Raw genomic sequence first — 27686 nt, forward strand, 5'->3', positions numbered from 1 at the left:
CATTGAACGTCAGTCAACAGCTGGACTATCGAGCACTATGAAGTACTTGACCTTTTATAATGCACATCCTACATGACAATAACCTACTACAAAGAAGCAACCTCCAACTCCTCAACATCTCGCACAACTGAAAACCCACGTTATCCCTCTCTCCCTTGGCGCCTCACCTAAGTGAGCTAACCAATCTCCGAACCCACATTTTCAACGCCCCAGCGTTCTAAGGAGAATAGCCACAACATTTTACCTACAAGCAGTCTAGTGTCACAGTCCACAAGTCACTCAGTCAAACAGGCACCCGTATTCGAGTTTCGAACCATTACTCCGTATAAATCTAGCAAGTAAGCTAGTTCTGAAGTAGTTAGCTAGTGAGGCATGTCTGTACCTGCATATTCCTTATCCTGAAAGGAGTCTAGGTATTTTGTGGTTAGTACGTATCTCCAACTGCCCCAAAGGATAATAGTTGTGGATGGTGGAAAGATATTGACGGGCGGGAAAAGAAAAAGCCTCAAGGACAACTTTAACCAATCTGATTTTGATCTTTACCGCGGAGTTCGTATAGAAATCAAATCTGTGACTCACTAACCCTCAATAGCGAACTAAAATTTCGCCCAATTTAGAACGAAAGAACGAGAGAAAAAGAGAAGAAGAATGGAATAAGTTTAGTTGGTTATGGCTTCGGCTCGGCAAAAACCCCCGCTTAGTAACTGTCTACTACAGTTCCATTAACTAACTTAACTAACTAGTAACTAATTAACTGGTTGGTTGGCTATTTGGTTGGCTGGTACTTGGCACACTATCCTACGAAGCATATAAAAACCCACGGTAGCATAAAATGGTAATGCTCGGCAGACTCGGGAAACCGACCCGATACTGAGTACTTAAGTTGAGAGCTGAATCGGGACTGGTGAGACTGACTGCGTTGGGATTGGCGGGTCGAACCGTCCCATCCATCCATTCTTTCATTCATTGATTAGTGATTAGAAAGTATGGAAGGGAAAATGAAAATTTTTTCTATCGAGGGCACTAGAACGGGTTATCCGACGCGTAGGTTAGGAAGGTCATTCGGGGTTGGGGAGACGCGTTCGGTACCGTTCTTTTTTGAGTGTGTTCTTTCATGGATTTGGGTATGATGGATTGATAATTATTATTAGTTATTTTGGGTTAAGGGATTATGTGCAGTTATGTATAGATAAATCTTAATGTAGGTGATATTAGATGAGTCTATCTCTATATCATTTTTTGAGAAAGAGGAAGAAAGACTCTTCCGTGTCTCAGCTTGAAAGGGAGGGGCTGGGCACGCAGGTACATGCCTACTTTGGAATTCGTCTACTACAAGCACGCGACGACGGGAAAACGTCTTTCCAATTTTTTTCTAGGTTACTTTCCCGAAAGTTACTGTTGGAGTCACCCTTCAGATCCCGAAAGTTTCCTCGGTGGGTCGTTGGTGCGGATTGCAGTTGTGGAGCGTGCAGGGTGGAGGTTCCACTGAGGGTCGTCTGAGTAGGGTATGTAGATAGATTACAGTCGGAAGCGTCACGGCTTGGTTGGGTGTTGCAGTGTCACTGCTGTTCGTACACTGTGGATGGTTGTGGTATATGAGATGAAGAAGGGAAATAATAAGAAAGAAGGATTGGGCTAGGCAACAGGAAAGGGTAAAGATTTAATGCAGGCTTGCATGTCCAGGGCACTGGCGGGTTTAATTAGCTGCTAAACGGGCAAAAGAGGGAGACGGCGGAAGTTAGTTGATTAGGCGGGAAGGGGAAGAAGGGCCCTGATAACGAGGGACAGTCCAGTTCGGCTGGTATCAGACACAAGCGGCCTGAGATGCTATCCTTGTTCTAGAATGTGTGAAATATTCCATGACGATAGGTGTCAGGTGCCAGGTGGAGGATAGAAACGCTCCCTACTCCAGACTTGACCTAGAACTATCGCTCTTTTTGACGATAGCTGTGGCCAGAACAGGCAGACATTCCGGGGTTGATGCTGCTATGAGCTGGCAGTGATTTAGGGGCTCCCGCGCTAAGGGGTTCGTATCATGCAACTATTGCATCCCAGAGATATGGACAAGGAGGCCCTTATCTGGGCTGCATGGCGTCCAATCAGGGCTTATGCATAGCCAGCTGTGAAATCAAGTCTTCCCCCCAATAAACAGCATCCAACTTCACATGTCTGCTTGCCAAGTCGATATCGCTCGGCGCAGATATGCTTAGCTGAAGCTTCGCGGGCGGGCTGCACATGGCAAAACTTTTGAGATAGCGATTAGAGGCGGCGATCACCGCTTCCCTGTCAGCCCGAAGCACAATTCTTCGTAGGTTTCCGATGACGCGGGGTATCAGCAAAGTCTGGGGAAAGATAACTGCTTCTGTCATTGTTGATTATGATGATGTTTTTGAATTTGAATGCCTCAGGCTGGCAATTGAAGCTTCACAACAGACCAGCGATCGTGGCATAATTATTGCGTTGATCAGCCCAGTGCCTGTGGCCCCATGACTACACTACGGGGAATAAATCTGTGCGATGAGGCAACGGTGGCAAGTCTACATGCAATAAGCAGGATAATGATAGAGTTCCTGCGCCCTTCGGCGTTGACCGACTGCAGGCATGATATCAACACCCCCTAGCATCCTAATTGACAGTCCGGGGTGATGATAATCAACACCATGAGATAGGTGGCTATCGGGCCTGACAGAGATGGTCAGCCTCTGGGGGGGGACCAGCTGCAGGCATCGCGGTAAGCCGTACAAACCGAAATACCTAACGAACCTGAAGTGTTATCATTATCAAATCTCTCAGGGTTACGGGCGCAGGTGTGCCTATCACCAGGCGAGACCTTATCAGCGTGGGCTCCTTCGCCACCAGACCCACTCGGTCCTGGTAGACAAAGATGTCCAATCAGAGGCACACTGCTGATAATTTCTGCGATCTATGTGGTGCTTAACCATGTGCCCAGCCTCGTATCCTCCAATAACAATGATGAGGATGGGGCCATGCTGCATATAATTGGTGGCAACATAAGCTTGTGCGCACTAGGGCTAAGCTAAGACAAGTTGGCGGCGGTGGGGCCTGGAAGAAAAAGTAAACGTGAGAGTTTTTTCTCGAAACAAGAAAGGCGGACCAGGCCAGGGCTGGGACCTCCGCCGGAACACGCGACAGGAGCTGAGCCCATGGGAAGCTGTTACGCGGTCGCGGCGGCGTTTCTCCGTCGGTGCAGAAGCGATCAATCATAGTGCCTGATTCTCGTTCGGATCTCGTGGGGTGGGCCTCGTCACGGTGGGTGTGAGAAGAAATTCTCGTTGCCTCCGAACACATATTAGGAGCTCTTCTCCCACGCTCTCTTGCAGAGAAAGAAAGAAAGAAAAAAGAAAGATGTGGTTTCCGTCTCCTCCTTTCCCTTCCCTTCCCCTTCCCCCTTGAACTATACTTGGTACCTGAGCTTTACAGCTCTCGTATTCAAGAGTTCCAAAAAAGAGACTTATCAAGTCTACTTGATTCCTGACCGAGGGTTATCTTCCCAACGTCAGCACATTTTTCAAAACCTTACGCCGTTGAGATATACGCGTACCTTTTTCCATTCCAACACCATGTTCGGAGGAGTCGAGTCCGATCTCGAAAAAGCCCCCCAGGTGGGCAAAACGCCCATGGATGACAGCAGCGATGGCGCTGTCCCTGGGGAGAGTTTCATGTACGGCAATTCGCTGTACGCAAAGCTGCAACGGTTGGCGGGAAAGCTCAATATTGAGCAGCGAGGTGTCGAACGTGTCCCGGACAATGAACGGACTGACACGTCGTACTTCAATATCAGCAGCATGGTGTGTTCTTAACTCTTGTTTGCCTTGTGCTTTCGTCTTCGTCGGCTCTATCGTCGGCTGCTCCAAGACCGCCCTCCCAAACTGACCCGTCGCAGTGGCTGGCGGCCAACATGGTGAGCAGTTCTTTCGCTATCGGCGTGCTTGGTTACTCCACCTTCGCTCTCGGCTTCGTCGACGCCATCCTCGTCTGCTTCTTCTTCAACCTGCTGGGTGTCTTGACTGTCTGCTGGTTCTCCTCCTTTGGTCCAGCCTTTGGTCTGCGCCAGATGGTGCTCACCCGGTTCTGGTTCGGTTATTGGCCTACTAAGATTAGTAAGTTTTGTGTGACAGTCTGGCTATCACCATTATATGCTTATACCCTCTGCTATAGTTGCCCTTCTGAATGTTCTCTCCTGTTTGGGCTGGTCCGCCGCCAACTCCATCGTCGGCGCCCAGCTTCTCAATGCGGTGAATTCCGACGTTCCTGGATTTGCAGGCATCCTGATCATCGCCATCTGCACCCTTTTCGTCACCTTCGCCGGATACAAGGTCGTCCACCTGTACGAGTACTACAGCTGGATCCCGACCTTCATTGTCTTCATGATCGTGTTCGGATTGTTCGCCCACTCCGGTGATTTCAGGAACCTCCCAATGGGAACTGGAACCTCTGAGCTCGGCTCTTGCCTGTCTTACGGTGCGACTGTCTATGGTTTCGCCACTGGCTGGACCAGTTACGCCGCCGATTACACCGTCTACCAGCCCGCGGACCGCAGCCGCCGCAAGATTTTCTTCGCCGCCTGGGCAGGCCTGATCCCCCCTCTTCTCTTCACCCAGTTCCTGGGTATTGCCGTTATGACTGCCACTTCCATCAACGGCGGAGACAACAAATACGCCCTTGGTTACAACCAATCTGGAAATGGAGGTTTGCTGGGCGCTGTTCTTGATCCCGTCGGTGGATTCGGCAAGTTCTGTCTGGTGATCCTGTCTTTGTCCATCATCGCCAACAACTGCCCCAACATCTACTCCGTTTCCTTGACTCTCCAGGTTCTGAGTCGCTACTCCCAGCGCGTTCCCCGTTTCATCTGGGTCCTTCTCGCCACCGCTGTCTCCATCGCCGTCGCCATTCCCGGTTACTCCCACTTCGAAGAAGTCCTGGAGAACCTGATGGACTTCATCGCCTACTGGCTGGCTATTTACTCGGGTGTCGCTCTTGCCGACCACATCGTTCGCCGTGGCTTCTCCGGATACCGCCCCGAGACATATGACAAGCCCAACAAGCTGCCCTATGGTATCGCCGCTTGTATCTCCTTTGCTTTCGGTGTCGCGGGCATGCTTACTGGTATGAGTGAGACATGGTACATAGGTCCCATCGCCAAGCATGCTGGTGATGGTGATGTCGGTTTCGAGTTGGCTCTCCTCTTTTCTTTCGTCGTGCATTCCGTTCTGAGACCCATTGAGCTGAAAATGCTGGGTCGGTAAATGCGTTTCTCTTTCTTTCTTCATGTCGATTTTTCCACCTTTTCTTTTTCTTGTTGGTTAAAAACAAGGGCTTGTACTTGGGATACAGATATATGGGTTGAGCTTGGTTGTCATGTATGTCTCCTTTGGGAATCGACGATGGATGTGATGATGTCAGTTCCGTGGTACGGAACCGGTCTGGCTGCTTTTCATGATGCTGGCTGGACTTTTATGTATATAGATGTAATCATTGATTCTAATATACCATTCCGTGCAGATGTGCCGGAGATGAATGAAATATGCATAAGTGTGTTCGAGAGACATTATGATTTATTTGGTACTAAGTAGTAACATTCGAAACTAAGTCTCCTGAATCTACTCCAAGTTCTGGACTACCCGACCATAGATTATGGGTTGTTCCTTCCATCGCGAGTGACGCATGATGTTGCTCTCTTGCCAACACAATACTTCCTCAGTAGGGCTGCCCTAGAGCAGAATCCTTGAACATCTGGATAACACTGTTTCTAAACATGCGTGATCTGTTTTCCGATCTCTTCTGTCTCTGCAAGTCCTCGTTTGTCCGGATGAGGATGACGGCTTTCTCAATTTGAATGTCCTCGTTCCCGTTATCGGTGCAGCGGAATAATGCCGGGAAAATGATGACAAGGAGCTCACCAATTGGGGTTTCATCCGGCATAGTCTCAAGATTTGCTACAGTAATTCGATTATGGGTGCGGGCGTCTTGCACGGTAAACTGTTTTAGGTGGTACTTGCGTACGACTCGTTGAGGGAAGTATGCCTCGCCATGCCATTTCCACCTGTATTGCGCGGGTGAACAGCTCATCTTCGTTGCGAGACTGACAGCTGGTTCCAAGATATCCGTAGATAAATTTGCCATTTTGCTGTCCCACTTAACGTCGCACTCAAAGTCGATCCACCAAAAAAAATCGTCCAAATCAGCGATTATCTCGAAGCATTCGTTGTCGACACCCTTCTGATATCTCTGGGATGCGACATAGGCCTCTATGATGTTCGGAACCCCACCAATCACATTCTTGAACTCTATCAAAGTTAGCAGATGTGAAAACCGAGTCTGAGGCTACTATTCACGACACCTACCGTTTTTGGGCTGTAGCGACAGCAGCCCCTCACGAAGATCATCCAAGAGATCGTTATCTGATGGAGATATTCCCGGGACTAAGACCTCAAAGAGCCCCTTTGATAGGCGACAGAAAACCAGGTGCATTAGAAGTTCCGACTGAACTGCGAGAGGCCCTTGTGGATAGCTATTCGTATCTTTGGATACATGAGAATTAAGAGAAAGGTCGTTGAATGTGTCAGACAAGTGATCGGCAATGTCTTCAAGAACTTCAGGCAACTCCTCAACCCAGTTAGAGAGAGTCTCGCGAATCCTACTGAATTCTGCCAATACAGTAGCATCACTCAAGTCAGCCACAGGAGATGATCTGAGTATTCGTGCCTGACAGTCTTGTAACTGTTCCTCCAAAGTTTGGTTATGCTTCTTCAATTGGGCAATCTTCTCCTGCATTGATCTTATAACGTGTTGATTCTCTCCAGAGATACGCCTAAGTTTGGATATTTCATGGTACAGCGATTTTGATAGTTTGACCGCATGGCTGTATGATTGCTCCAAATCAACTTCATTTTCAGATTCCTTCATTCTATTGTCGGGGGCTCGAGCAGCATCCGCTGATCTATCTCGCGCTATGCGGTTTCCGTTTTCTTGGGCAAAGTTGCGAGGGTGAAGGAGAGACTTTTCCTCTTCCTTGACACTAAAGATTTCCTTCTCGTCCATTTCTGTCCCGTTCTTTCTAACTTCAGGCCACTATTGGCTTGGTGCTTAAATCGATCGAAAGAAAAGAAAGGCAGAGCAAGAAGGTGAAGTAAGTTTCTCACCTACTCTAAAACTCCCACTACACAGGAATACCAGATGAAGACTGCTTGATGAGGATACTGACCGCGAAGAAGATCTAAGAGAAGTACCCATATCAGGACACGTGCACTCAACCATTCACTGCAAAAGGTTTCCTTTACCTGAATTCCACCGAGTGAGGCCTAAGTGAAAGTTGCATGACGGATCCCTCCCTTGCAAGATCGCTGAACTTTTATACTTACCGTACTGATACTTCCCATACAGAGGTATCTCACAGACAAGTGCGATCGGATCGGCTTACTGAAGGTGAGACTCCCCTGTCATAAACATCAGGTTCCTTGCAACGATCATAAAAGCGGCAAACAAGAGAAAGACATGGCCAGTTTTTCCAGTAAAAGGACCATAGTCATTGCGGTGGACTTTGGTACCACCTACTCTGGGATAGCCTGGGCTCAAATTAGTAACGTGCGTGGGGCGCAACTAAATTATTGGAAGATATACTGATGCCTTTTCCAGCCTGATAATCACCACATAATCACAGAATGGCCGCAATATGGCTCTGACTCATGTGGTGGATTGACCAGCGAAAAAGTACCCAGCGAAGTCAGGTATGAGTATCCTCAGCACGGGAAGAAGAAATGTCTATGGGGCTTTCAAATCCTGGAGGAAATGCCACGGATTCAGTGGTTCAAAACTCGATCTTGTTCCTGATCTTGATCTTGAAGGATTAAGATCGTCTTCGACACACAGTTATTGCCGCCGAGTGCCTATTCCCTCTTCTTCATCACCCGAGAAGGTCATTACCGACTACCTTCGTTCCCTACGTGAACATGCAGTTAGAATTTTGAACTTGAGACTTGGTAGTTCAGTGGACAGTACGAACCTCGAATTCGTCATCACAGTCCCAGCAATGTGGCCAGATAAAGCGAAAATGTCAACGCTCTCTTGCGCAGAAAAAGCGGGCTTTGGAGACATGTCCACGATACACATTATATCGGAGCCAGAAGCTGCTGCCATACATTCGCTACGTGCTCCTGGACACCCTTTGGCGGATATTGGAGATACGTTCGTCCTCTGTGATGCTGGTGGCGGCACAGTAGATCTTATTACGTTCATGATCACTGGGCTTGAACCCAATCTGCGTCTAAGAGAAGAAGCACCGGGTACTGGATCCATGTGTGGCAGCACTTTCCTCAACAGGAGTTTCGAAAAGTTGCTGGACGAACGCCTCTCCCACCTCCCGGGATGGGGAAGGGACACGCTAGACGAGGCAATGCAGCGATTTGAAAGTGTCGTGAAAAGGATATTCGACGGAAGCACTGATCACGACTTTATGTTTCCTGTGCCAGGTATAGCAGATAACCAGGAACTCGGGGTCCGTCGCGGCCGAATTCGCGTTACTGGAAAAGAGATGCGGAAGCTGTTCCTGCCTTCTATACGCGATATTGAGAAACTTGTCCGTGAGCAGATCCAGACCTCTTCTGCGGAGGTAAAAGCAGTTCTTTTAGTCGGAGGATTTGGACAGAGTCCATACCTTCGCCAACATCTTCGTGACTGCTTCTCTCCGGGCGTGCAAATGATAGCACCAGTCGACGGCTGGACTGCTGTCGCCAGGGGCGCATTGGCAAAGACTCTTGGGGGTATTTCCGACACAACGGCGAAGACTTCCATAGAATCTCGCAAGGCCAGGGAAAATTAAGGGACAATTAAGATGACCAAATTCATTCATGGGGTGCATGATGAGAAGAAGAAGTAAGTAGCAACGATCCGTCTTGTGCGATCCGGTCGATTCTTTGAGTTTCGGAACTGACTGAAGACTATCGCATCTAGATACTGGTGTTACTTTCATGGTGGGGAGTATATTGATGTCATGAGATGGTTTGTTCGCAAGGTATGGAATGATCCTCGAGTCAACTTATAAACGCTAACGACGAATTCAGGGGGATGACATGGAAGAAGCGAAGGCCATCAAAACAACACGGACTAAACGTAGACGGGTCAAGGATGGCGCTTTCGACTCAATTCGTATCAGCCTATACAAAGTGGATACTGCTATAGGTGAAAAGCCACTGTATTTTAATCGCCGTGAGTCCTCTTTCACAGCTGAAAATGGTTGATCACGGAGTATTGACTATACTATCCTCAGACGTGAAGCAACATGCCACATTGAACCCAAGTCTCGGGGTTATTGAAAAGGAACGCATTCCAATTAAACGCGGTGCAGACAATGAGCTATACTACGTCGTCCGATACGAAATCCACGCGGTGTACTATTCCGCTCACTGTGTATACACACTCTGGTATGAAGGTCGCAACTATGGGAGCGTCAAAGCCGACTACGTCTGAACGTTAAGCTTCTGGATTTTTGGATGGGATCTGGTTTGAACAATCGTCGTGACCAGAAATAGCCACTCGTCTGCCATGGTATTTACAAGCAAGGCGGAAAAGGGAAGGGTTAACATGCGTCTGAGCGTTGTCATCTTGATTCAATTTGAAAGTGGAAGATCGGAATAGCTATTGAGGCAGATATTCATCTAATAAGCCGTCTAATGTGTACCTAAAATTAAAAAAAAAAAAAAAAAAAAAAAAAAAAAAAAAAAAAAAAATTATCTGCCTGATGGTAGAAAAATGTTCGTTGCATCCATACCAACGATAGCCATCATCGTTTGTATCACGTGATCCAGGTACCTAAGCACAGCCACACTTAACATGCGCCACAAGGCATTTGCCGCGCCGAACAAATCCACAACGGATCTTGCATCTTTCGCTGAAATCCAGAAATTCAGCAACAATCGGCGACATCATCAACCCCCCCATCACACACACAATGTCGAAGCTTGGAAAGTAAGCGGAAACTCCCCCCCAACCCCCGAAAATCCAGGGTCAAGAAGCGACCAAAAAAAAAGAAGACAACGAAAAGAAAGAAAATCTGACCAGGACTGTTTTTCCACTTTCCAGCCGCGCCGACTGGGCCGACGACGAGGAGTTCGACGACCCCTCCGCTCTCCCCCCGCAGCAAATCACGACCAACAAAGATGGCACGAAGACGATCGTCTCCTACCGATTCAACGACGAAGGCAAGAAGGTGAAGGTGACCCGCCGGATCAAAACGACCGTTGTTCGCGAACATGTCAACCCTCAGGTCGCGGAGCGGAGGTCCTGGGCCAAGTTCGGTCTGGAGAAGGGCAACGCGCCCGGACCTTCCTTCGATACGACCTCCGTGGGTGAGAACATTGCTTTCCGGCCCAGCGTCAACTGGAAGGTTCAGGCGGCCGAGGCGGAGAAGAATGGTGGCGAGAAGGGCAGTATGAAGGATCAGCTGAAGGACAAGAAGGTCAAGTGTCGTATTTGCAGTGGCGAGCACTTCACTGCTCGTTGTCCCTTCAAGGATACTATGGCTCCTGTCGACGAGCCCTCTGCTGGTGGTGAAGGTAGTGCTGAGGATTCTCCGGCTGCTGGCGCTTTGGGTGCTGGTACTTCTAGCTACGTGCCCCCTCATCTGCGGAAGGGTGCTGCTGGTGGCGGAGAGAGAATGGCTGGCAAGTATGAGAAGGATGATTTGGCGACTCTGAGAGTCACGAACGTGAGTTTCCCCAATTACCTCACCCTTGTCCTTGGTTTTACTGGACACTGTTTTGCTATTTGCTGGTCTCCCCGGAGGGGAGGGGTAGAGGGGACAGGGGATGCTAGATTTTCTCTTTCTGTTCCTCTCCCTCCTTTTCCTTGCCTGCTCTGACCTCTCTTTTCCCTCTAAACACTCCTATTGGTGTTGTTTTGGGAGAGGGAAAGAGAGAAAGAGGAAGCAGCCCTTTCGGGCACACACATGGATGTCATGAGAACAGCAATCAGCTTCCTCTACTTTCCTTGCTTCTATTGCATTTGGCTTTCCACGGACACATCACTGACTGACAACAAACCCAAACAGGTGAGCGAGTTGGCAGAGGAAGGAGAACTGCGGGATCTGTTCGAACGCTTCGGTCGTGTCACCAGAGTTTTCCTTGCCAGAGACAGAGAAACCCAGAGAGCCAAGGGCTTCGCTTTCATCAGCTTTGCGGATCGGGACGATGCTGCACGTGCTTGCGACAAGATGGATGGCTGTAAGTTATTCCTCCACTTCTTCATTTCATTTATTTCGTCATATTTGTTTTTCCATTGCCATCGTTGCAATGTCAGCAACAAAGCAAGTTATCGGAATCGCAACTAATATTTCCCCTTCATCTAGTCGGTTACCGTCACCTTATCCTGCGCGTCGAATTCGCAAAGCGTGCCACTTAGATTTTCTCTTCTCCAAATTTCCAATTCCCAATTTTTTCTCTCCCCACACTTTATTCTCCTCCTTATTAACTTCTTCTCTTGCTTTTTGGTTTCTCCGTACGTATCATGACATGACACCCTAGGGTCTGTTTTCGTCAGGCAGGCGGGTTTCTCCATCCATCCACACTTTCCATGGCTGAAGAAGATCTTCATCTCTCATCTATTGACTACTTTTCTTTGTATTGTATGATCCGATCGATAATGATGATTACTGAAGAACAAAAGGCATCCCAAATGTGTCGTGCGTGTGTGTGTGTGTGTCGTCTTCTCTCTTTGCTTCTTTTGGGGTCGATTTGATACACAGAAAAGCTGCGTGGTCTGGTCTTCCTTTTCCTTATTCGCGCACTACTCTCTTCCGGTTCATTGTGTCTATTTGTCATGCTGAGTTGCAAGGCAAGGCAAGGCAAGCTTACTTGCTTGTTTGCGTGCTCCTCTTTTTCTTTTTTACTTTTCCGTGCATTGATCGATCGCGGGTGGAAGTATTCTTAGATCGAGGGAGAAGGTTCAAACCCGAAAACAAAAGTATTTCAATTTGTTCGTTGGAGTCACACTACATAAGAGTGAAATAGAGTAATAAAGTAAAAAGGTTCGGTCCTGCTTACTTGGGATCCAAAGTAGTAGTACAGTCCAGGTCCTAGGACGGGGAGGAACTGGTTTTACTGATTATTAGGGTAATGCTCCCGTATGATCATCGTCCGTCAAGTATCGACAGCCTGGCTGGGGTCTACACTCAATCAGACGGTAGATAATGAAGAGCCTCCTGCTCGGTATGTCTCGGGTAGTTGGTTATTATATCCTTGCTATGATGACTCAATGCGTATTAGCTGACAAGCTTCTATGATTTGGCGGCATGTGTCAGAAAGGCCTAGATTTGAGCCACTCGGTGCGCGACAAGGCAGCATTGACTGTACTGATCAGGCTTTGCAGAGACGAGCTGCATGGTGAATAACGACCATGGGGCTACAGAGTGCGGACCAACGAGCCAAGATCATGGTCAGTCTGTAGATGGTCCGGGGGTCAGCAGCTAGTTGTCTATGAACGCCGGGGATGCTGAGATATTGGTCATGACAATTGCGAAGGGAGGCTGTGTTGTCGTCTGGTAAAGGTGGAAGGCTGCTGGCTGATAGTGTGTTTGCATGAGCTTCGTCATGAGTGTCATCGGCAAGGCAGCTCTGCATGTAGGTCTATCTAGGGAAGAAAATCGGCATGGCAAGCGGGACGACGCACTTCTCGAGTAGACCATTCCGCCTTGTATGGAGAGCATGACCAGATGTGAGATCGATATCGAGCCGCCATGACCCCCGGGCCACAGAGGACATCTCCCAGCATACGAGTGGATGCACGGGACTATTCAGAGCGTGGCGCCAGGCCAGTGGCTTTCGATATTCAATAAAATCAATTCGTTTTCGTGTAATCTTCGCTCACAGCCCGGAGCATTCGCTACTCGGAAGGATTGTGAATGGTGCTGTGTGTCCAGATGGCTGGTTACATTGCATGAAAACGGGTATGGAACGGGAAGTTGTTAACAATGGTTTTGTGTATCGTTGGGGGGACGTATCCAGCAAGTCCTGAAACTAGCCTTTCTTGGCTCTGAGACAGACGCTCTGGCTTCATTCTGTGCGACTCGAAGAGCGTACAGGACTGGCAGATGGGATCCCACTGCCTGCTCTGTGTCCTCGTGCACTTGGACATGCCAGTCCGTTGGCTGAAGCTCCATCAACGTCACCATTGCCACTACCGCTCAATCAGGCATGACGGCCGCCCTTCATCTCGTTTTCTTTGGCGCATCGGGTTTTATGACTGGTCCATCATCAGACTCCATGCAGGCATATGCCTCGCAGCCACCGGCGACTTTCTCGGTTCTTTTTCGTTGCTAGATTTATTCGTGCCGCTCTCCGTATGCTGCATAACAGGGGATACTGCTGAGGCTGGGAACACGTCAGTCATGACCTGAGAAGAGTGTACAGCTTACCTGTAAAGCCTTACCGCCATGGACTGGCGAAAGGGATAGGGAAAGATAGGGCGTCACTATTCAGTGTATCCCAGCACCACTCGCATCAATATTGGAACCAGGCTGTACTATGCACCGATGATAGACATCAACATAGACAATTGATCGACTGACTAATAGCCTAAGAAGTTGCACAGACAGGATGGATGTAGTAAAGATGCGCCGGCTTGCGGGCGCGCCCAAAGAAAAAGCTGCAGGCCTATTCGTAGTTATAGCGTGCTTTGTCGAACACCCAGATGCATATTGCAATTGGAGAGAAAGAGTCATATTGCGGAAATTAGAAACGAAAGCTCTTGTAGCTGACAAGGTGCAGGGCAATATCAATAAAGCAGAAAGTGGCCGGAGGCCGTCCTTTCACTACAGGTGCTGGCAAGACCAAAGAGAGCTATACTCACCAAGCAAAGGGTGCCTTACAACAAGACTACACCTGACCCTACCTTGACAAAGAATCCTAGTTGATGGCAACCTGGAAATCGTACAAGTGGCTGACCAGAGTCTATGCAGACCGCATCCAATACTTTCGGGTCCGAGGCTACAGCGTTTTTAGCGCAAGTTGTCGGCTATGACACGCGTTGCAGTGATACTTGTGCTCCCATTATAGTTGTTCATGAAAATATATTGGACCGCTTGTGCTCTGGGACGCCAAGAACGATCGTATCTATCAGGTTTATTCTGTACCTGTACATTAGCATGACGCGGTTGACCTTGTCGAGATCATCTTCTCGATGTGACGGTCCGTTAAAAATATTTGAATAAATGGGGCCAAATGCAAAGTGGAAACCACACTTCGTCGGGCAGCTGAAGCTGGGGCACTAAAAGCCTGCCAAGGACTCATTCAAACGTGGGAACATTAGGGGATCCCGGAAATTAAAGCCGATTGTTCTGGACTCTAGATGAGCTCAGCTGCCTTGATTGGCATGACAACCGATGTGCGGACTATCTTGATGGTCCAAACCGTAATATCGGCCAGTTGCAGATAGGAGCATGCCATGGCTGTCCCTTCGCTCCATTATGGCTTATAAAGGTAATTATTCGACTGTCGTACAGGAGTGCCGTCCGCAGAGGGTATCAGCCACCACCAGTGCGGGTAGAAGAGTCAGCAGGTGAAGAGAAGAGCGTATCGCAGCTATTGCTCCTGGAACACTGAAGATGCAAGTCAATCGGAAGTACTCCATCTGCACAAAATGTTAGCACGGGCAACCCTAGGACAGGTCCAACACATTCCCGGATAGGCTAGAAGCCACGGTCTTGAATGGGACCTTGTTCGAACTCTAATATGGACGGGTTTCCGGGCGGACGGGCCTCTCTTAACCAAGGAAAGGCTGGGGCCAGTTGAGACAAAGAAAAAGGAATTAATTAAAGAAGTTTACTCACTATGGACATCGGTAGTGGAGAAAGGTTTCTTCGGAGTAGGAGTAGGCTTGCTTCCCACGAGTCACGGTAACTGTGTCTCCATAAAATGATACTCTGTGATTCGCTAATCAGTCCCCACGGGTATTAGTGGACTCTAGATCGAGTGTGAATGGCGTCCAAGACAGCAAGCAATAAACTTTTGCTATTGTGTAGGTGGCCATCGTGGAGGGCATCTATCTGGACATGCCAATAATAGACGGAAGGCCATGACGAGGACCGTTGCCTGAACAAGGTTTTTTTTCTGACGGTCCCAACGGCAAGCCTACTAGTCAGTTGGATGCCCATAACAATAAAATATATAAATCAAAAAAGAAATGGATGGATGGGATGGAGGAGACAAAGGACAGGGACGATAACGGGGTGGATGGTCGAAGGCTCAATTGTTGTTGTAAGAAGAAGGTCCATGCAGGTATGCCGCTATACTCTTTGGGGATGACCCCATGCGGGGCACGTGCCTTCGGTCGGGTTGGGTTTAGCGTCACGATGCGGATCCCGATTCATGTTTTGGTGTGTCTCCGCCGAACCAGGCGCACGAAACTCAAAGGGGAAAGAATAAGCAGGGAAAACAAGCAACTCACACAAACAAATTCCTAAGATGTTTACCATCTAGAAAAGGATCCAGTTCGAGGACTGTCTTTTCTCTGTTTCTGATCTTTCAGGAGAAAATTCCCCCCTTTGCCGATCTCATCATCACCTCATTCATCATGACCGATCAGCAATGTCCTTTCTAGGGAGAAATTTAAATCTCACGGGTCTTTGACGCCCTACCCTTGGACTTCAACCCGCCGACAGGCTCCATTCAACGGGCTAATAGAGCTTACCCTGGCTTGAAATGCAACCTCTGTCTCTAGCCCGCCCCCCCTGGTTCAAGGTTACTATGGGATTCGCGCCGCATCCCGCGGACACATCCTGCACGACATTCGCCCTCCCTCCATTAGGGACCCCATACCCTTATACAGGCCTCCAACAAATGGCTTTCAAAAAAAAACCCCAGCACTGGGTCTCCCCCAATTATACATCCTTGGCTACTTTTTTCAGCACGGTGCATATCACATCTCAACCAACTAGCTTCCTGCGAGCCTGGATGATCATGCAGCCACATAATAATCTTTCGCCAGATAAGGAAACGAAGCCAGAAAATAAGAGGAAAAAGGAAAAGGGGAAAGCACAAAATTAATTATAATTAAGGAAAGAAAAAGTAAAGAAGCGAGAAAGAAGACACTTACGCCCACCCCCACTGGCTGGGATACCAGAGACCACTACTTAACCTACTACGTAAGTACTTTTTCCCGCTTCAGCTTCGGCGGTCTCCTTTGCCCTCTCACCAATCAATGCCTCTTCTCGATTCTAGAAAACATTGCCGTGTGCTCCGTACAGCGAATGTTACTTTCTCCGTACCGGGCAAGGGTGGTGTGACTGGAAGAAGGTATCATTATTGCTGGAGCATATTTCCTAACTATTACTAGTACAGCCAAAAATCCAACCGATTAGTATGTATGGGGCGGGTCATGACTACACACTGCTCTTTGTATCGGCCGCATTTTGGATTCGAATCGTTTCCAAATCGTTCAAGCCCATGTCGGTGAGTGAACAAACCACCATACGGTAACAAGAAAGAAAATTAAAAACTAAAACAAAAATGACAATCATGAAATAAAACAACCGTTGGATCGAAAATGTCGATCGCCTGATCTCTCATTCATGCAAGAGCTACTGCTGCTCGTGCCTCAAGCACCCGAGTTCCTCTTGAGAGCATCCAAGGCCGGAGCTCATGCCTAGAACATGGATTCTTTTTTTGGGTCCACAGGCCCCTGTCTGGGACTGTACAATTTTTTTACGGAGTACATCGACCGTTCGTCAAGGGCCTTGAAAGCTAATGGTTGTCTGCATCTGCCCAAGCTCAGTAGTTATCAACAGTCTCCATCATGCGACTGGGGTCTGCACGATTCCCGGAGTGATGATCGTCGCTACTAATCCGTTCTAGCACCATTCTAATTTGTTTTGCTGCACTTTGCCGTTCGCCGGGTGTTCACACTAAGGACAGCTGACTTTGCCGGTAATGTTCTGTATGGAGTATGGACAGTTCACCAATCACGCCGCCAGCTGAACCATGTCCAAGTTGGTCTCCATTCTGCTCTTGAGTTTGTGCAGCCTTGAAATCTGCCTAGACGTGGACCATGGGGATGTAACATGGATTTCAACGAATGCCGTGTTTCTCCAACGGTTTCGACAGGGTCCCAAACTCTTTTTTATCCCTTTCGCGCCATTTTAGTTGATACACCTATTATCAGCCAGGAAAAGGCAATTGCTCACTCCACCCGCTAATACAATTTGAAAAATCCAAATAGAGAGAAAAGAAATAAGAAGAAGAATTAGCAATAAGAAGAAAAGAAAGAAATAAAGGTGAAGCATATTTTTCTTCTAGGAAACCAAATGGGGGAGGGGAGTGTGCCGAAGGGACGAAAATGGAAAACGGAAGAAAAACAAAAGAGCGCCTTTTCTATTCGCGCAAGCGTATCCCAAAGGCAGCACGCATTGTAGTCCGTTTCTTTTCTTTTTCTTCTGCTCAGTCATGGATCGGAAACAACAAATGTCTTTGACCCTGGTCTCGACTAAACTCAACAGCAAACTCGTGGTGAAAGTGGTATTTGCTTTCAAGCTTAAATTGGCAACCTGAAGCTCCCAGGGCTTGTGCACAACGAGCTTCTGCAGACATTTCCGCCGCATCTTACCAGGATCGCTCATTGGTCACCATAAAGGGGCCAGGCTAGGTAGACAGCGGAGAAAGTGGGCGTCGTGTTGGTGTGGGCAGGAGAAAATACCATGACATGAAGGAAGTGATTTTTCATCCAACACCGGGAAACAGATATCAAGCGACCAGATCCCTCGACTGCCACTCCAGGGCATTTTCACCAGTCAACTGCTCGTTCTGCACGGCGGCTAACAGTCCTCTGCGACTCAATCCTCCATCTTCTTTGTCAAAATTCCTGATTAATCCACCGAGAGGCCAAATTGGAGCCCTGAGCCCAGCAGTTATCTCCTTGACGTGGACAAGCGGAACATTGAGATAACCGATATACATACATATAGGGTTGCATCTCAAAATTGAAAGCTGCAGTGATAGATGCAAAATAACCTTCCTCATTCTTGACTCAACTTGCTCGTCATCTGCCAATTGATACATGTGAGTCTATCCCACTTATAAAATTCAGGATTCTGCACCAACAATAACTCTATGGCACATGCATCTCTATCTTCTCCCTGTCCTTGTCTTCCTTCTGACTCCATCCACATTCATTGCTTTCGTTCTTCTCCTTGTGCCTTGTTGAGTGCTCCCATCACTATTTCGTTGTCTGAAATGCTTCGGCTACCACTTGATCCTTCCATGGCTATGGTTTTAAACCCTACATCTCTTGCTCAGCCAAGCCACCTACCACCGATTACTGCACCGTGGTGTGGGTAAGCTTATGCCTTGACAGCACTTGCTACATTCTGCCTCTATTGTAAGATTTACCTAGCAAGCGTTGAGAGATTCTTTCCGTCATGGCTGCCGTGGCGAACATGGAACGCTGAGCACAATCATCTACGGATGCTTCTATGTTTTCTTTTCTTTTGTTTTCTTTTTTTTCCCTTCTAAATCCACGGAATTTCCTTTTTTGTTTGGCTCTTCTTTTCTTCCCTAGATTAATTCCGTGTACCCCTCTCTGTCGCCCCTTTTACATGAACATGTCGTCTACCTCAGTGGGGTCGAATATCTGATCAGCCACAATATCATCAAAGCAGATTTACTTCGTGCACTAGTCGACCTTTGTCATCCTCGGGGATCTGAAAAGGTTCATAATCGCCTGCGTTGATTTCCTTTCAGCGGTTGGTTGAGTCACTGACGGTGTTATAGGATCGCGTCGCTATACCAGGGATCTCGCCATTTCTAATACCTCCGAATAAGAGCGATAGTGTATGTTGAGGCGCGCGGTTGTAAGACCAACAGGATACTTCATTAACACCTTTCGCTAGCTATCGCCTTTCCAGCTTCTAGCGTACCCCTGTTGGGCGCCGCCCAAGCCTAGCGCTCGCCGGGCGTACTTTTAGTGCTTTAGTTTGCGTTGTTTCCAAGGGTCCCAGACGCGAATCGGTCTCCTGCGTCTAGCTTGCTAAGCCAAGATACCCTTATTTACTGATCTACTTGTCTGGAAATTCCTTTTAACGGCAGTTTGCTAGTTGACTGTCGCAGGTTTGCAAATGAATCACTGTAAGTGGGCTCATTTCTTGTTAGTACCGTTGGGAACTGGGTTTTTGTCACGGGTATGGTTTTCTTTATTACCGCCAGTCTTTCCAAGATACGATCTGAAGAGCGGGCTTTGCACTCGTGACCCAGTTGCGATTTGCTTCTGACAGGCGATCTACATCCGGGGTGACGTTTATTTCTTCCTTTTCGCATCTCAAGCTCTTCTACTCGGTTACACCATTTCAGGCGCTCCGTTCCTCTGGTATTATAGTGACATCAGGAAATACTGCTTCCTTGGTCGACAGGGATGCGGGTCCCTATTTCATACCGGGCTGATCAGATAATTTGTGTCCTTTCTTTTTCGTTCCTCTGGCTTCTTTATTTCCTCGCATTGTTCTTGGTGCATTCCCATGATATTCTCGTTATCCCATTCTGTTTTTTTCTTCTCTCCAGTATTGCGCTGTGGATCTACTCGCTACCGAATGGGTCCTAACAATGCGATCTAATCATGAGTTCTTTCTTAGCAACGCTTCTGCAAAGCACCTTTCCACTGGACGGCCCGATAAACACCGACGGGGACTATACAGGGACATCACGACCATTTTCGAGTACGACAGGCTTTTCCATGGATGAAGAGGAAAATACCCGAAGGGGCGGTGCTGTTGGCCACCCGCTGGCGCAGCCAGTGTCAGTACCAGCTACCAACGGCCTGCGATACAACACACAGCAGCCTGCGATGCAGGAGGTACCGTAAGTTGTCTTTCAATTCGGACTGCCCTTGTGCTCCACTTGGCCCGCTTGCAGCCACTAGTCACAGCTTCTCCCTTCTAGTCCGAACAACCTGAATAGTTGGCCCAACGCCTTCGATTGATTTATTATTCTTTATTATTTTTGCTGTTATTATTATTATAATTATGATTATTATTGCTATTCCTTTTCTATTATTCTTTTTCCTTTTTTTTTTCGCCTCCTACCCCCCCTACCCTTGATTATCATGAACATGATTTTGTCGTGTGCTGTTGATAATAATGATGTTGATGGCAATCTTGATTATTCCTGAATATTTCAAATTTACTCACTTTAGCTCTGGGGGTTGTTGAGTGGCTTTATTTCATTTTTAATTCTTATTTTCCTTTTTCGATGTTGTTTCCCTTTTTTTCTTTTTTCCCTTTTCTTTTTTCCATTCTTTTCCGTGTTGAGCGCCTATTTCTCATCATCCATTTTCGTCACTGCTCCCTTCTTTCTTTTTGGATTTCATTTTATTCCTACTTCCTTTATTTTTTTTATGTCAAAGTGCCGTCCTCAATGGTCTATACCAAACTGCTGCTTGCATGCGTCTACCTTCTGCTCCCTGGTCGCATTACCGAATCTTTAGCATATCCTCTCGCAAATGATGGCCGCACAGCTCGTCGCTGGTTCATTTATACATGCTGTATGGTCGTGATGCGTTGGGATCCAAGCGTTCTATATCTTGTTGTTCTTCTGCTGTCATCCTCGACGATTATTTTCGGCAATAACCCAGCAGATGCAACAACTTACTGACCTGGGTCTGTTCCTCTAGCTTTCCGACGTCTCCTACCTCCATTCTCATGAGCCCTACTGACACATGCTCTGGTTCGTTTCCCTTTATCTCTCGGTTCCCTATCATCGGCTAACATGCGCCTTCCATCGATATGGTGCGGTGCTTCACAGAAACATTCTCTCCTTCATCGAACTCACTGTATACACATTCTTCAGGAATGTCATACGATAGAATGTCGGATTACAGATCCCATCGGGTGCCCCCACTGTAAGTGTGTCTCAATCTTTGGTTCTTTGTTGACATGCACCGATTGATAAGAAAACTTTGGGACCTGTACAGTCAGCCGCCCGCCAACATGTCACCCAGTCTGCAATCGCAGGGGACAACCGTCTCTGGAAGTACCTCCATTATGGGGCGAAATGATGGGTATCCGGGAGCATACACACTCCATCGAGGACCGTTCCAAGGACCTTTGACAGGTCTTGGGGAAATCAATAGGATCACACCCTTTGGAACAACCCCTCGAGGTGTCATCGAGGGCACTATGGATCGACCTCCGAGTGTGTATATTGGGTCGGGGACTATGCTGATGGACGCCGTCCAGCAACGTTTGCCCCAGCCAGTTGCCGATGCTCCTCCGTTCGGCGAAACTATGGTGATCCAACCGGTCGTCTCCGGAGCTCAAACCATCACTCCTGAGATACAAGCCAAGATACATAAGGGTTTCTTCCAGGTCGATGACAAGTGGACGTGCTATAGACGCAATTATTTCTCAGTTTCGTGTTCGTTTACGTTGCAGCCGTGGTCAAACGCTCCACTATACGTGAAATTGTCGGAGCATGGGCCAGAACGCATTACAAGATTTGCCATGTCAATTTCCGCCGTAGTGAACCAACAAGTCGGGGAAGTTCGGGAATTGGTTCAACACACCCCCAAACGGGACAAGCAGTCGGAAAGAAAACCGGGAAAGGTCATATTGCAACCCTCTCAACCTACGCCCTTGGTTCTGGGCCATGGAGCATCACCAAACAGCAGCCAGCATGGGTTTTCGCTGGCCTCACAGTCGGCTGGGTTATCGCTGGATTTCGGTGGTTACCCAGGAGCGAGCCAGCCTTCACAGCCGCCAACCCAGCACACGTTTGAGCGAATTCAGTTCCAGAAGGCAACGGCGAACAACGGAAAACGGCGAGCCCAGCAGCAGTACTATAACCTAGTCGTTGAGCTCTATGCTGAGGTCGCCAGTTCGGTTCCAGGTACTGATACCCAATGGGTCAGAATTGCCAGGCGACTTTCGCATCCAATGGTAGTCCGGGGTCGCTCCCCGGGCCATTACAAAGACGGCCGCCGCGATAGTTCGACCAGCATGGGCCCCGATGGAGGGAGCGGTGGCTCCGGCGATGGGAGTGGAGGGGCTGTCCTACCCCCAGGATTAGGAGCAGGTGCACGGTCTCACTTGGCCCTCATGCCGTACGACTCTTCTCAGCGCGGTGGGCCACATTACGGTCGAACAGATTACCATCAAATGACCGCGCCAGACCAGTCACCGCTAAGCGAGAGTCCACACATATCGTCATCCTCGTCATCGGCGTTTGATATTGGACTCATGAATGATAACACCATGGATCCGATGGACTCGATGAAAAGCTCGTCCAGCATGGATACCTATCAGGACTCTAACTATAGCGTTATGAACAACCGAAAGCCGGCAAGCCATTACCGCCATCCACATCCCTCATTCGAGTACGAATCCGTATCCAAAACCAGCGAACAGACCGGCCATGCATTTCCCCAGCCATTCGAGTCGATGGTCTCTGTGGTGACGAATAATGATCAGCATGAACCTCCGCATTACCTGAAACAACCCCCTCGGCTAGCTTCTCACCTGTACCAGAACTCTAGTAGTAGTGGCTTTGACCCCGTCTATTCAACTCGCACCGCTGATGGGAGCTCTTATGGTCGATTTACCAACTCCCAAAGTCTGTGCGCTTAGCAAGTCTCTGGAACTTTTCTTTCCATCTCAACCCTTGCGAACCTTTCATGCACATCTCTTGTGTTGTGTGTGTGTGTGTGTGTGTCCGTCGTTGCCTTTTCCTTTTTCACTTATGTTTACATTCTCTAGTTTCTGTTATCTTTTTGTCATCTCTTCTATTTCCCTACTTATTTTTTTCTTATATCTTTTCTTACTTCCTTGCCTCCTATCATCTCTCTTTGTGTTCCAGACTCTTTTGGAAAGCTTTCCTTCCACTTTCTCATATTACCTGTTCATGAAGCAGAAAAGACTTGCCCCAGATGAAGTTCTTCTGTCCCGAGCGCCTCACCCTACGTTTGCCGAAATGCGTTGGTTGCATTCGACGGACATCCGATGACTTATGCGTGCTTATAGACTGTGAAGCTGAGCTGACCTGCCCTCTCTTCCATGTTGAAAGAAAGTTGAAATTGCATTACCACGGTGACAACCCCTTTTGGGATCCTTGTGCGCCGGGGCTTGTTTCATTCCCTTTGCTTTTCCTTCGCCCCACTTATTTTTTTCTTTCTTGTCTCTCTCCAGCCTGTCAATTTCCTTCTCTCTCCTCCTCCTCCCCCCCCCCCCCCCAATCGCAACCCCCTATTGATGCTGCCTCCGGAAGGACCAAAGGGATGATGCATTACTTCCATTCCCCGTTTACAACAGACGGGGCCCAAAACATCTGAGTTTCTACATGTAGACGAGACTTGAATTTTCCTTTTCCAGAAAGGCCAAAAAGAAAACATGAAAACTATTAGCTATGACTTTGGACTTATTCATTATCTGATGCTAAAACAAACTACCAAAGAAACTTCGTTTTAGAATTACGAACCAACAGGAAGGCTAAAACCGAGCGTCTCTCTCGAAGTGGAGAATTTCATACCATTCGAGAAACAAGCGAACCAAGATAGTAATAATTCGCATGCAAGACCCAGCCTCCTAGGGAGAAGGATTATAGTTCGCCGGGAGGGGGTAATAATTGGTTACTGCCGGGGTAGACTTTTCTCCGACATGCTGCCCTACTTGGCCCAGCCAGGTATGCCGCTGTCAAGTCAATCCAATCTCAACTAACTAACCCTGTTCGCTGCATGCGGAGAGGGGGGTGTCTTGAAACCAGAACCAGAACCCCATGCACGGAAAAAGCAAAATGGAAGGGCACGAAGAAACCCAACGAAGCGGATCTCTCATATTATTCCTAAATAGGATTTGAACGTACAGATTACATGAATTGCCAATGAATCAATAAAAGAGGGGGGAAGAGAGTGTGAGAGTGAGAGTGAGAGGGAGGGGAGCCGGGTAAGGGACAACGGATTGAGATCCGAGACTTCTAATTATGCAGTATGCCGTAATTGATAGATGATCGATAGTACCAAGATTAGTAGATGATCATCATCATGCTTCTAGCTCACAGCCGTGGCAAATTCCGCGGTAAACTTAAGGATATGTGTTTACCTATTTGGATGGAGGTCAGGGAGAGGATCAGGGAGGGGAGAGGGTGGGAGGGGGGGAAGCTGCGTGAGGAGCGGAATTGGTGGTGTTGGTGGTGGTGGTTAGGGGAGGTGTGTGAGAGGGAGAGTGAGAGACAGGAAGAACAAGCCATTAACGACCCCGAGCCGCCCGGATCTCAGGCCAGACGACGAGGGAAGATCGACGAAGGGACCGAAGCCCCATCCTTTCATTTGTTGTTGCCGAGTTTGGCGGTCGGTCACCGACAGCCATTGAGGAGAGGGAGGGGGGTAATTCCCAGTAAGTAATCTGGTGGCAGACATGCCTAATATGTACATACACTACTAGTTTGTGGTAGTAAGTAAGTTACTAGTATTTAGTGGGTGGATGATTGCTGTGACGGAAGATCGATGGATGGGAATCGATCGTTTAGTTTACGGTTAGTTTTAGTTTAGTTTTTTTTGGTTCTTAGTTTTTTCTTTTAGTTTTTAGTTTACGGGGAAAGAATTCCTGGGGGTGGAGTTACTCTCGGTAAACTACTGATACTACCAACTTACCGTACAGACGCGCTTGCCCGAAACCAAATCAACCAACACACACTTCCTTCTACTTCCACTTGCTGGTTGCTCCATACATACTTACTACTCCAAAAACTCACATTACTCCCCCTCCTGTACTTCCTCCCGCCCACTTACGCTGCCAGACTCAGCAGGAATGAATGAAGAACCAAAGAATACTAGACTGCAATAACAGACACCTATGCTAGTAAGCAATGGAGAGAGAAAAGGGAAAGAAGATAGGGGCAATCATTCCTTCTCCTATTTTTTTTTCCGCGGCTTTTCCTTTGTTGTCGATGTGCCGGAAGGGAAACGGGATCCTTTTTCCGCCTCACCGGCACCATCCTAGCTGCTTCTCTGTCTGTCTGTCTGTCCTTCTCACTACTCCTCACTAGACAGCAGACTAACTACTTAGCTCCTGCTCTTGACTACTGCCTAGTCACAAACTAACTATCTACCTATCGATCTATTAGGTGAGCTCACTCCTGACTTGCTAGCTTGGTAGCCAGTTCATCCACTACTATCTATACATACAGCACGCCAAGGTGCCCCGGGTAGACTAAGTAATTGTCCCCTGAGCATGGCTCTTCCTGCGAACCTCATCAGCCGGTGTCCACCTCAACATCACATCTCATCTCATCTCATCCCATGTCTCTCGGTTGCTTCTCGCCTTTTCTCACAGGCCCATAATGTCGCCCCCCACGTCAGAAGTCCCTGGTCCTTCCATGGCTGCAGGTGACGGCACTCGAGCGACGTCAAAAGGAAGATGCAACTAACGCGACGATCATCCCACCAATGCGTTCCATGATCGACCGGGCATACATTAGGCCGCTGATTAAATCTCGTTAAGGAGCGTGCATGCTCTCTCCCCTTTTAGCGCCTCCCATTGATGCTCCCCATCGCGACGGCAAGTGTAACTATCCTACTGGGTGCTATCCAGGATATCCAGCCTCCAAGCCTTCGGGTACAACTCCATCGCCATGCGGGATGACCACTTGCTCCAAGCGCTGACGGGCGCGTCTGTCTGGTTGAGCCACTCCTTCCAAACCCTTGGGCCTCTCGGCACGTTCCGGAGTCATCCTGACCCAACAATTGTTTTCCCATTGGTCTGAATATCAGCCTGCAAGGACTACACCATCGCCGTTCTTTCGGACCCGATAAATTCTAATCTGCCGGTCCTTATCTCCCTCACTCTCTCTAGTGATGCATCTGCATCCATCTCATCGGGAAAAAGAAACGCGAGAATCATTTAATTCATACTACACAACATGTCTCCTTCCGTCGAGCATCCAGGCGCCATAAGCAGCAGCCCCCACCCCCCAACAGATTTCGGCAGCGTGGAATCATTGTCCGTCCCAATAGACTATGCAGAATCAAAGCAATGATAAACAATCTCATACCAACCGGACACGCTTCACCTTTCCAGTGGTTTCCAACCTCTGTAATGCCCGCAGGCGGGGTCCCCGGTGGCTACCAAATACTCCAAGCATTGCTGAGGCAATATTGGCTTCCCTAGAATGGCCCACCATGCACGTCGTACAAGGGAGGGGGTGTGAATGACCCGGGCAAAACTGATGGGGCCCAAGCCTTGCAAGCCACAGAAGGCCTGGTAATTTTGACCGACAGAAGTACGGTCTGGTAGAGGGCGGCCAACGAGAACGCCGCAATGTCCCTTTGGACAACTCTCCGGATCGTTGTGCAACCGTTGCATCCAATCTGCGTCAGTTTTACCGCACCAACGTCAGCGCCCAACGCAATGTATGAAACTTGTCGACTTGCCCTTTTTAACGGCCAGGGCTCCAGTCGCTGCCACTTCCATGCGCGCCCCCTACTCTTCCCACGGGCGAGTCGATGGGATGCAACCCGCCCCACCCATCTTCCTGGAGCAGTTGATGTCGCAGATTGGAGCCTTCGGAGTCTTGCATGCAATAGCCGAGCAGTATCTGAGTCAAATAGGGACCCCATGTTCGTATGTACGTCAAATGATCCTGGGTCGCTGATCTCACTCCGTTGGATTCTGCTCACAACCTGAGACCATGGTCCCAGTGTCGATTCTAATCCCTGGAAAGAGAAAAACTACCAGCTATGCGAGCCCCCTGTCGAGTGCTGACAAGGCTGTTTTTCGTGTCAACATTGGTCTCTCATGGCCAACCCCCTTTACGAGCTGGTGAAGATTCTGTCCCAGACAAACCTTCTTTCTTTCCGTAGATCATACCCTGTCACATCACCCTGCGCTGAGCTGCGTGGAGATTGTCTCATTTCCTTCTTTCGCCCTTTACTCGCTCAGTCGCTTGCTTCGACCCCTACAAGCATCGGCTAACTGCCAGCGCAACTCTCTGGGTTCTTCATGGGCTCGTCAGCTAGTCGTCTCAAAACTTCTCCCGACATTGCATGCATGAAAATTCTGTTCCACGAAACGGCCTTCGGATGTTGTGTCCCGCCAACAAACTTCTGACAAGGCTAGACACACGACAAGAATTGAGCATCTGCTCACCCTCCCTCATTTCCTGCTTCCTGCTGCAACTCGCCTAACTCTCCTTCTGACTCAAATGCGCCCTATCTGCTTCTGCCTATTTTTATTCTGGCCTATTCCCGTCCCCAGCTTCAACTCGCAAGAACATGTGAAAGACGCCCATTGGTGTTTCAAAGTAACCGGTCAAGGCGGCCTGCATCTGCGATAACCAAATGTTGGGTTGCTGACGTCTCAACCCAGACCCCCAACCCCATTACCGTAGCCGAGAGTACCCGCCTCCATCTGCATCACCTACTTTACATCTTTCTCGACTCTCGATATCCGAACAGCCAGTTTCCGATCCAAGTCCTCCTGTTCCTCCTTGGTAGGCGCCATACCCATAGCATTTTCCACTTGCGGCGAAGCCCAGAGCCCAATCGACGCCCAGGCCATCACGCCGATTCCGAATAGAGCTCTCGTTTTGGGCGAGAGGGACCGATATGAGCTGTGTGGTGCGTATCTCCCAGTCAGCGTAAAGCTATTTCCTCATGAGATTTGTAATAGACCACCCACCTCCAGAAAGACATCCTTGTAAGTAAAA

At 48.5% G+C, this 27686-nt stretch overlaps 8 protein-coding genes across 8 annotated transcripts; 5 read left to right on the top strand and 3 right to left on the bottom strand.

The window, feature by feature from the left end:
* Positions 1-1903: 1903 nt before the first annotated feature.
* On the bottom strand, positions 1904-3309 carry BO83DRAFT_400048 (uncharacterized protein; the record flags this gene model as incomplete). The annotated part of the gene is made up of 7 exons (XM_025533373.1): positions 1904-2041; positions 2151-2342; positions 2436-2476; positions 2591-2702; positions 2747-2864; positions 2905-3026; positions 3133-3309. The coding sequence occupies 7 exons, from the start codon at positions 3307-3309 to the stop codon at positions 1904-1906; spliced, it is 900 nt and encodes a 299-aa protein (XP_025386727.1).
* Positions 3310-3354: 45 nt separating this feature from the next.
* Positions 3355-5564, top strand: BO83DRAFT_379638 (cytosine permease). The gene is made up of 3 exons (XM_025531556.1): positions 3355-3809; positions 3905-4121; positions 4180-5564. Exons 1-3 carry the CDS (start codon positions 3582-3584, stop codon positions 5265-5267), a joined length of 1533 nt encoding a protein of 510 aa, XP_025386728.1. The 5' UTR covers positions 3355-3581; the 3' UTR covers positions 5268-5564.
* Positions 5565-5718: 154 nt separating this feature from the next.
* Positions 5719-6927, bottom strand: BO83DRAFT_400051 (uncharacterized protein; the record flags this gene model as incomplete). The annotated part of the gene is made up of 2 exons (XM_025533374.1): positions 5719-6308; positions 6366-6927. The coding sequence occupies 2 exons, from the start codon at positions 6925-6927 to the stop codon at positions 5719-5721; spliced, it is 1152 nt and encodes a 383-aa protein (XP_025386729.1).
* A 588-nt stretch (positions 6928-7515) lies between these two features.
* BO83DRAFT_447986 (Hsp70 family protein) lies at positions 7516-9667 on the top strand (the record flags this gene model as incomplete). Its single annotated transcript, XM_025536666.1, has 7 exons — positions 7516-7605; positions 7657-7748; positions 7825-8780; positions 8841-8892; positions 8971-9031; positions 9081-9225; positions 9287-9667. The coding sequence occupies 7 exons, from the start codon at positions 7516-7518 to the stop codon at positions 9484-9486; spliced, it is 1596 nt and encodes a 531-aa protein (XP_025386730.1). The 3' UTR covers positions 9487-9667.
* A 300-nt stretch (positions 9668-9967) lies between these two features.
* tif35 (translation initiation factor eIF3 core subunit g) lies at positions 9968-11415 on the top strand (the record flags this gene model as incomplete). The annotated part of the gene is made up of 4 exons (XM_025535405.1): positions 9968-9984; positions 10099-10723; positions 11066-11237; positions 11363-11415. 4 exons carry the CDS (start codon positions 9968-9970, stop codon positions 11413-11415), a joined length of 867 nt encoding a protein of 288 aa, XP_025386731.1.
* Positions 11416-20842: 9427 nt separating this feature from the next.
* Positions 20843-22615, top strand: BO83DRAFT_315906 (NDT80 / PhoG like DNA-binding family protein; the record flags this gene model as incomplete). Its single annotated transcript, XM_025527644.1, has 2 exons — positions 20843-20892; positions 20965-22615. The coding sequence occupies 2 exons, from the start codon at positions 20843-20845 to the stop codon at positions 22613-22615; spliced, it is 1701 nt and encodes a 566-aa protein (XP_025386732.1).
* A 150-nt stretch (positions 22616-22765) lies between these two features.
* Positions 22766-23483, top strand: BO83DRAFT_63734 (uncharacterized protein). Its single transcript, XM_025537494.1, has one exon. It carries the CDS (start codon positions 22915-22917, stop codon positions 23314-23316), a length of 402 nt encoding a protein of 133 aa, XP_025386733.1. The 5' UTR covers positions 22766-22914; the 3' UTR covers positions 23317-23483.
* Positions 23484-25112: 1629 nt separating this feature from the next.
* On the bottom strand, positions 25113-27538 carry BO83DRAFT_400055 (uncharacterized protein; the record flags this gene model as incomplete). Its single annotated transcript, XM_025533375.1, has 6 exons — positions 25113-25157; positions 25629-25741; positions 26052-26103; positions 26167-26576; positions 26662-26716; positions 27434-27538. The coding sequence occupies 6 exons, from the start codon at positions 27536-27538 to the stop codon at positions 25113-25115; spliced, it is 780 nt and encodes a 259-aa protein (XP_025386734.1).
* Between the last annotated feature and the right edge of the window lie 148 nt (positions 27539-27686).

This window comes from Aspergillus eucalypticola (assembly GCF_003184535.1).
Source record: "Aspergillus eucalypticola CBS 122712 chromosome Unknown BO83scaffold_17, whole genome shotgun sequence".
Classification (NCBI taxonomy): domain Eukaryota; kingdom Fungi; phylum Ascomycota; class Eurotiomycetes; order Eurotiales; family Aspergillaceae; genus Aspergillus; species Aspergillus eucalypticola.

Coding starts and splice junctions, on each gene's coding strand:
- BO83DRAFT_63734 (XM_025537494.1), top strand. CDS start 22,915: ATGAAGTTCTTCTGTCCCGAGCGCCTCACCCTACGTTTGCCGAAATGC.
- BO83DRAFT_379638 (XM_025531556.1), top strand. CDS start 3,582: ATGTTCGGAGGAGTCGAGTCCGATCTCGAAAAAGCCCCCCAGGTGGGC. Junction 3,810..3,904: donor ACTTCAATATCAGCAGCATG/GTGTGTTCTTAA, acceptor GACCCGTCGCAG/TGGCTGGCGGCCAACATGGT. Junction 4,122..4,179: donor TTATTGGCCTACTAAGATTA/GTAAGTTTTGTG, acceptor CCTCTGCTATAG/TTGCCCTTCTGAATGTTCTC.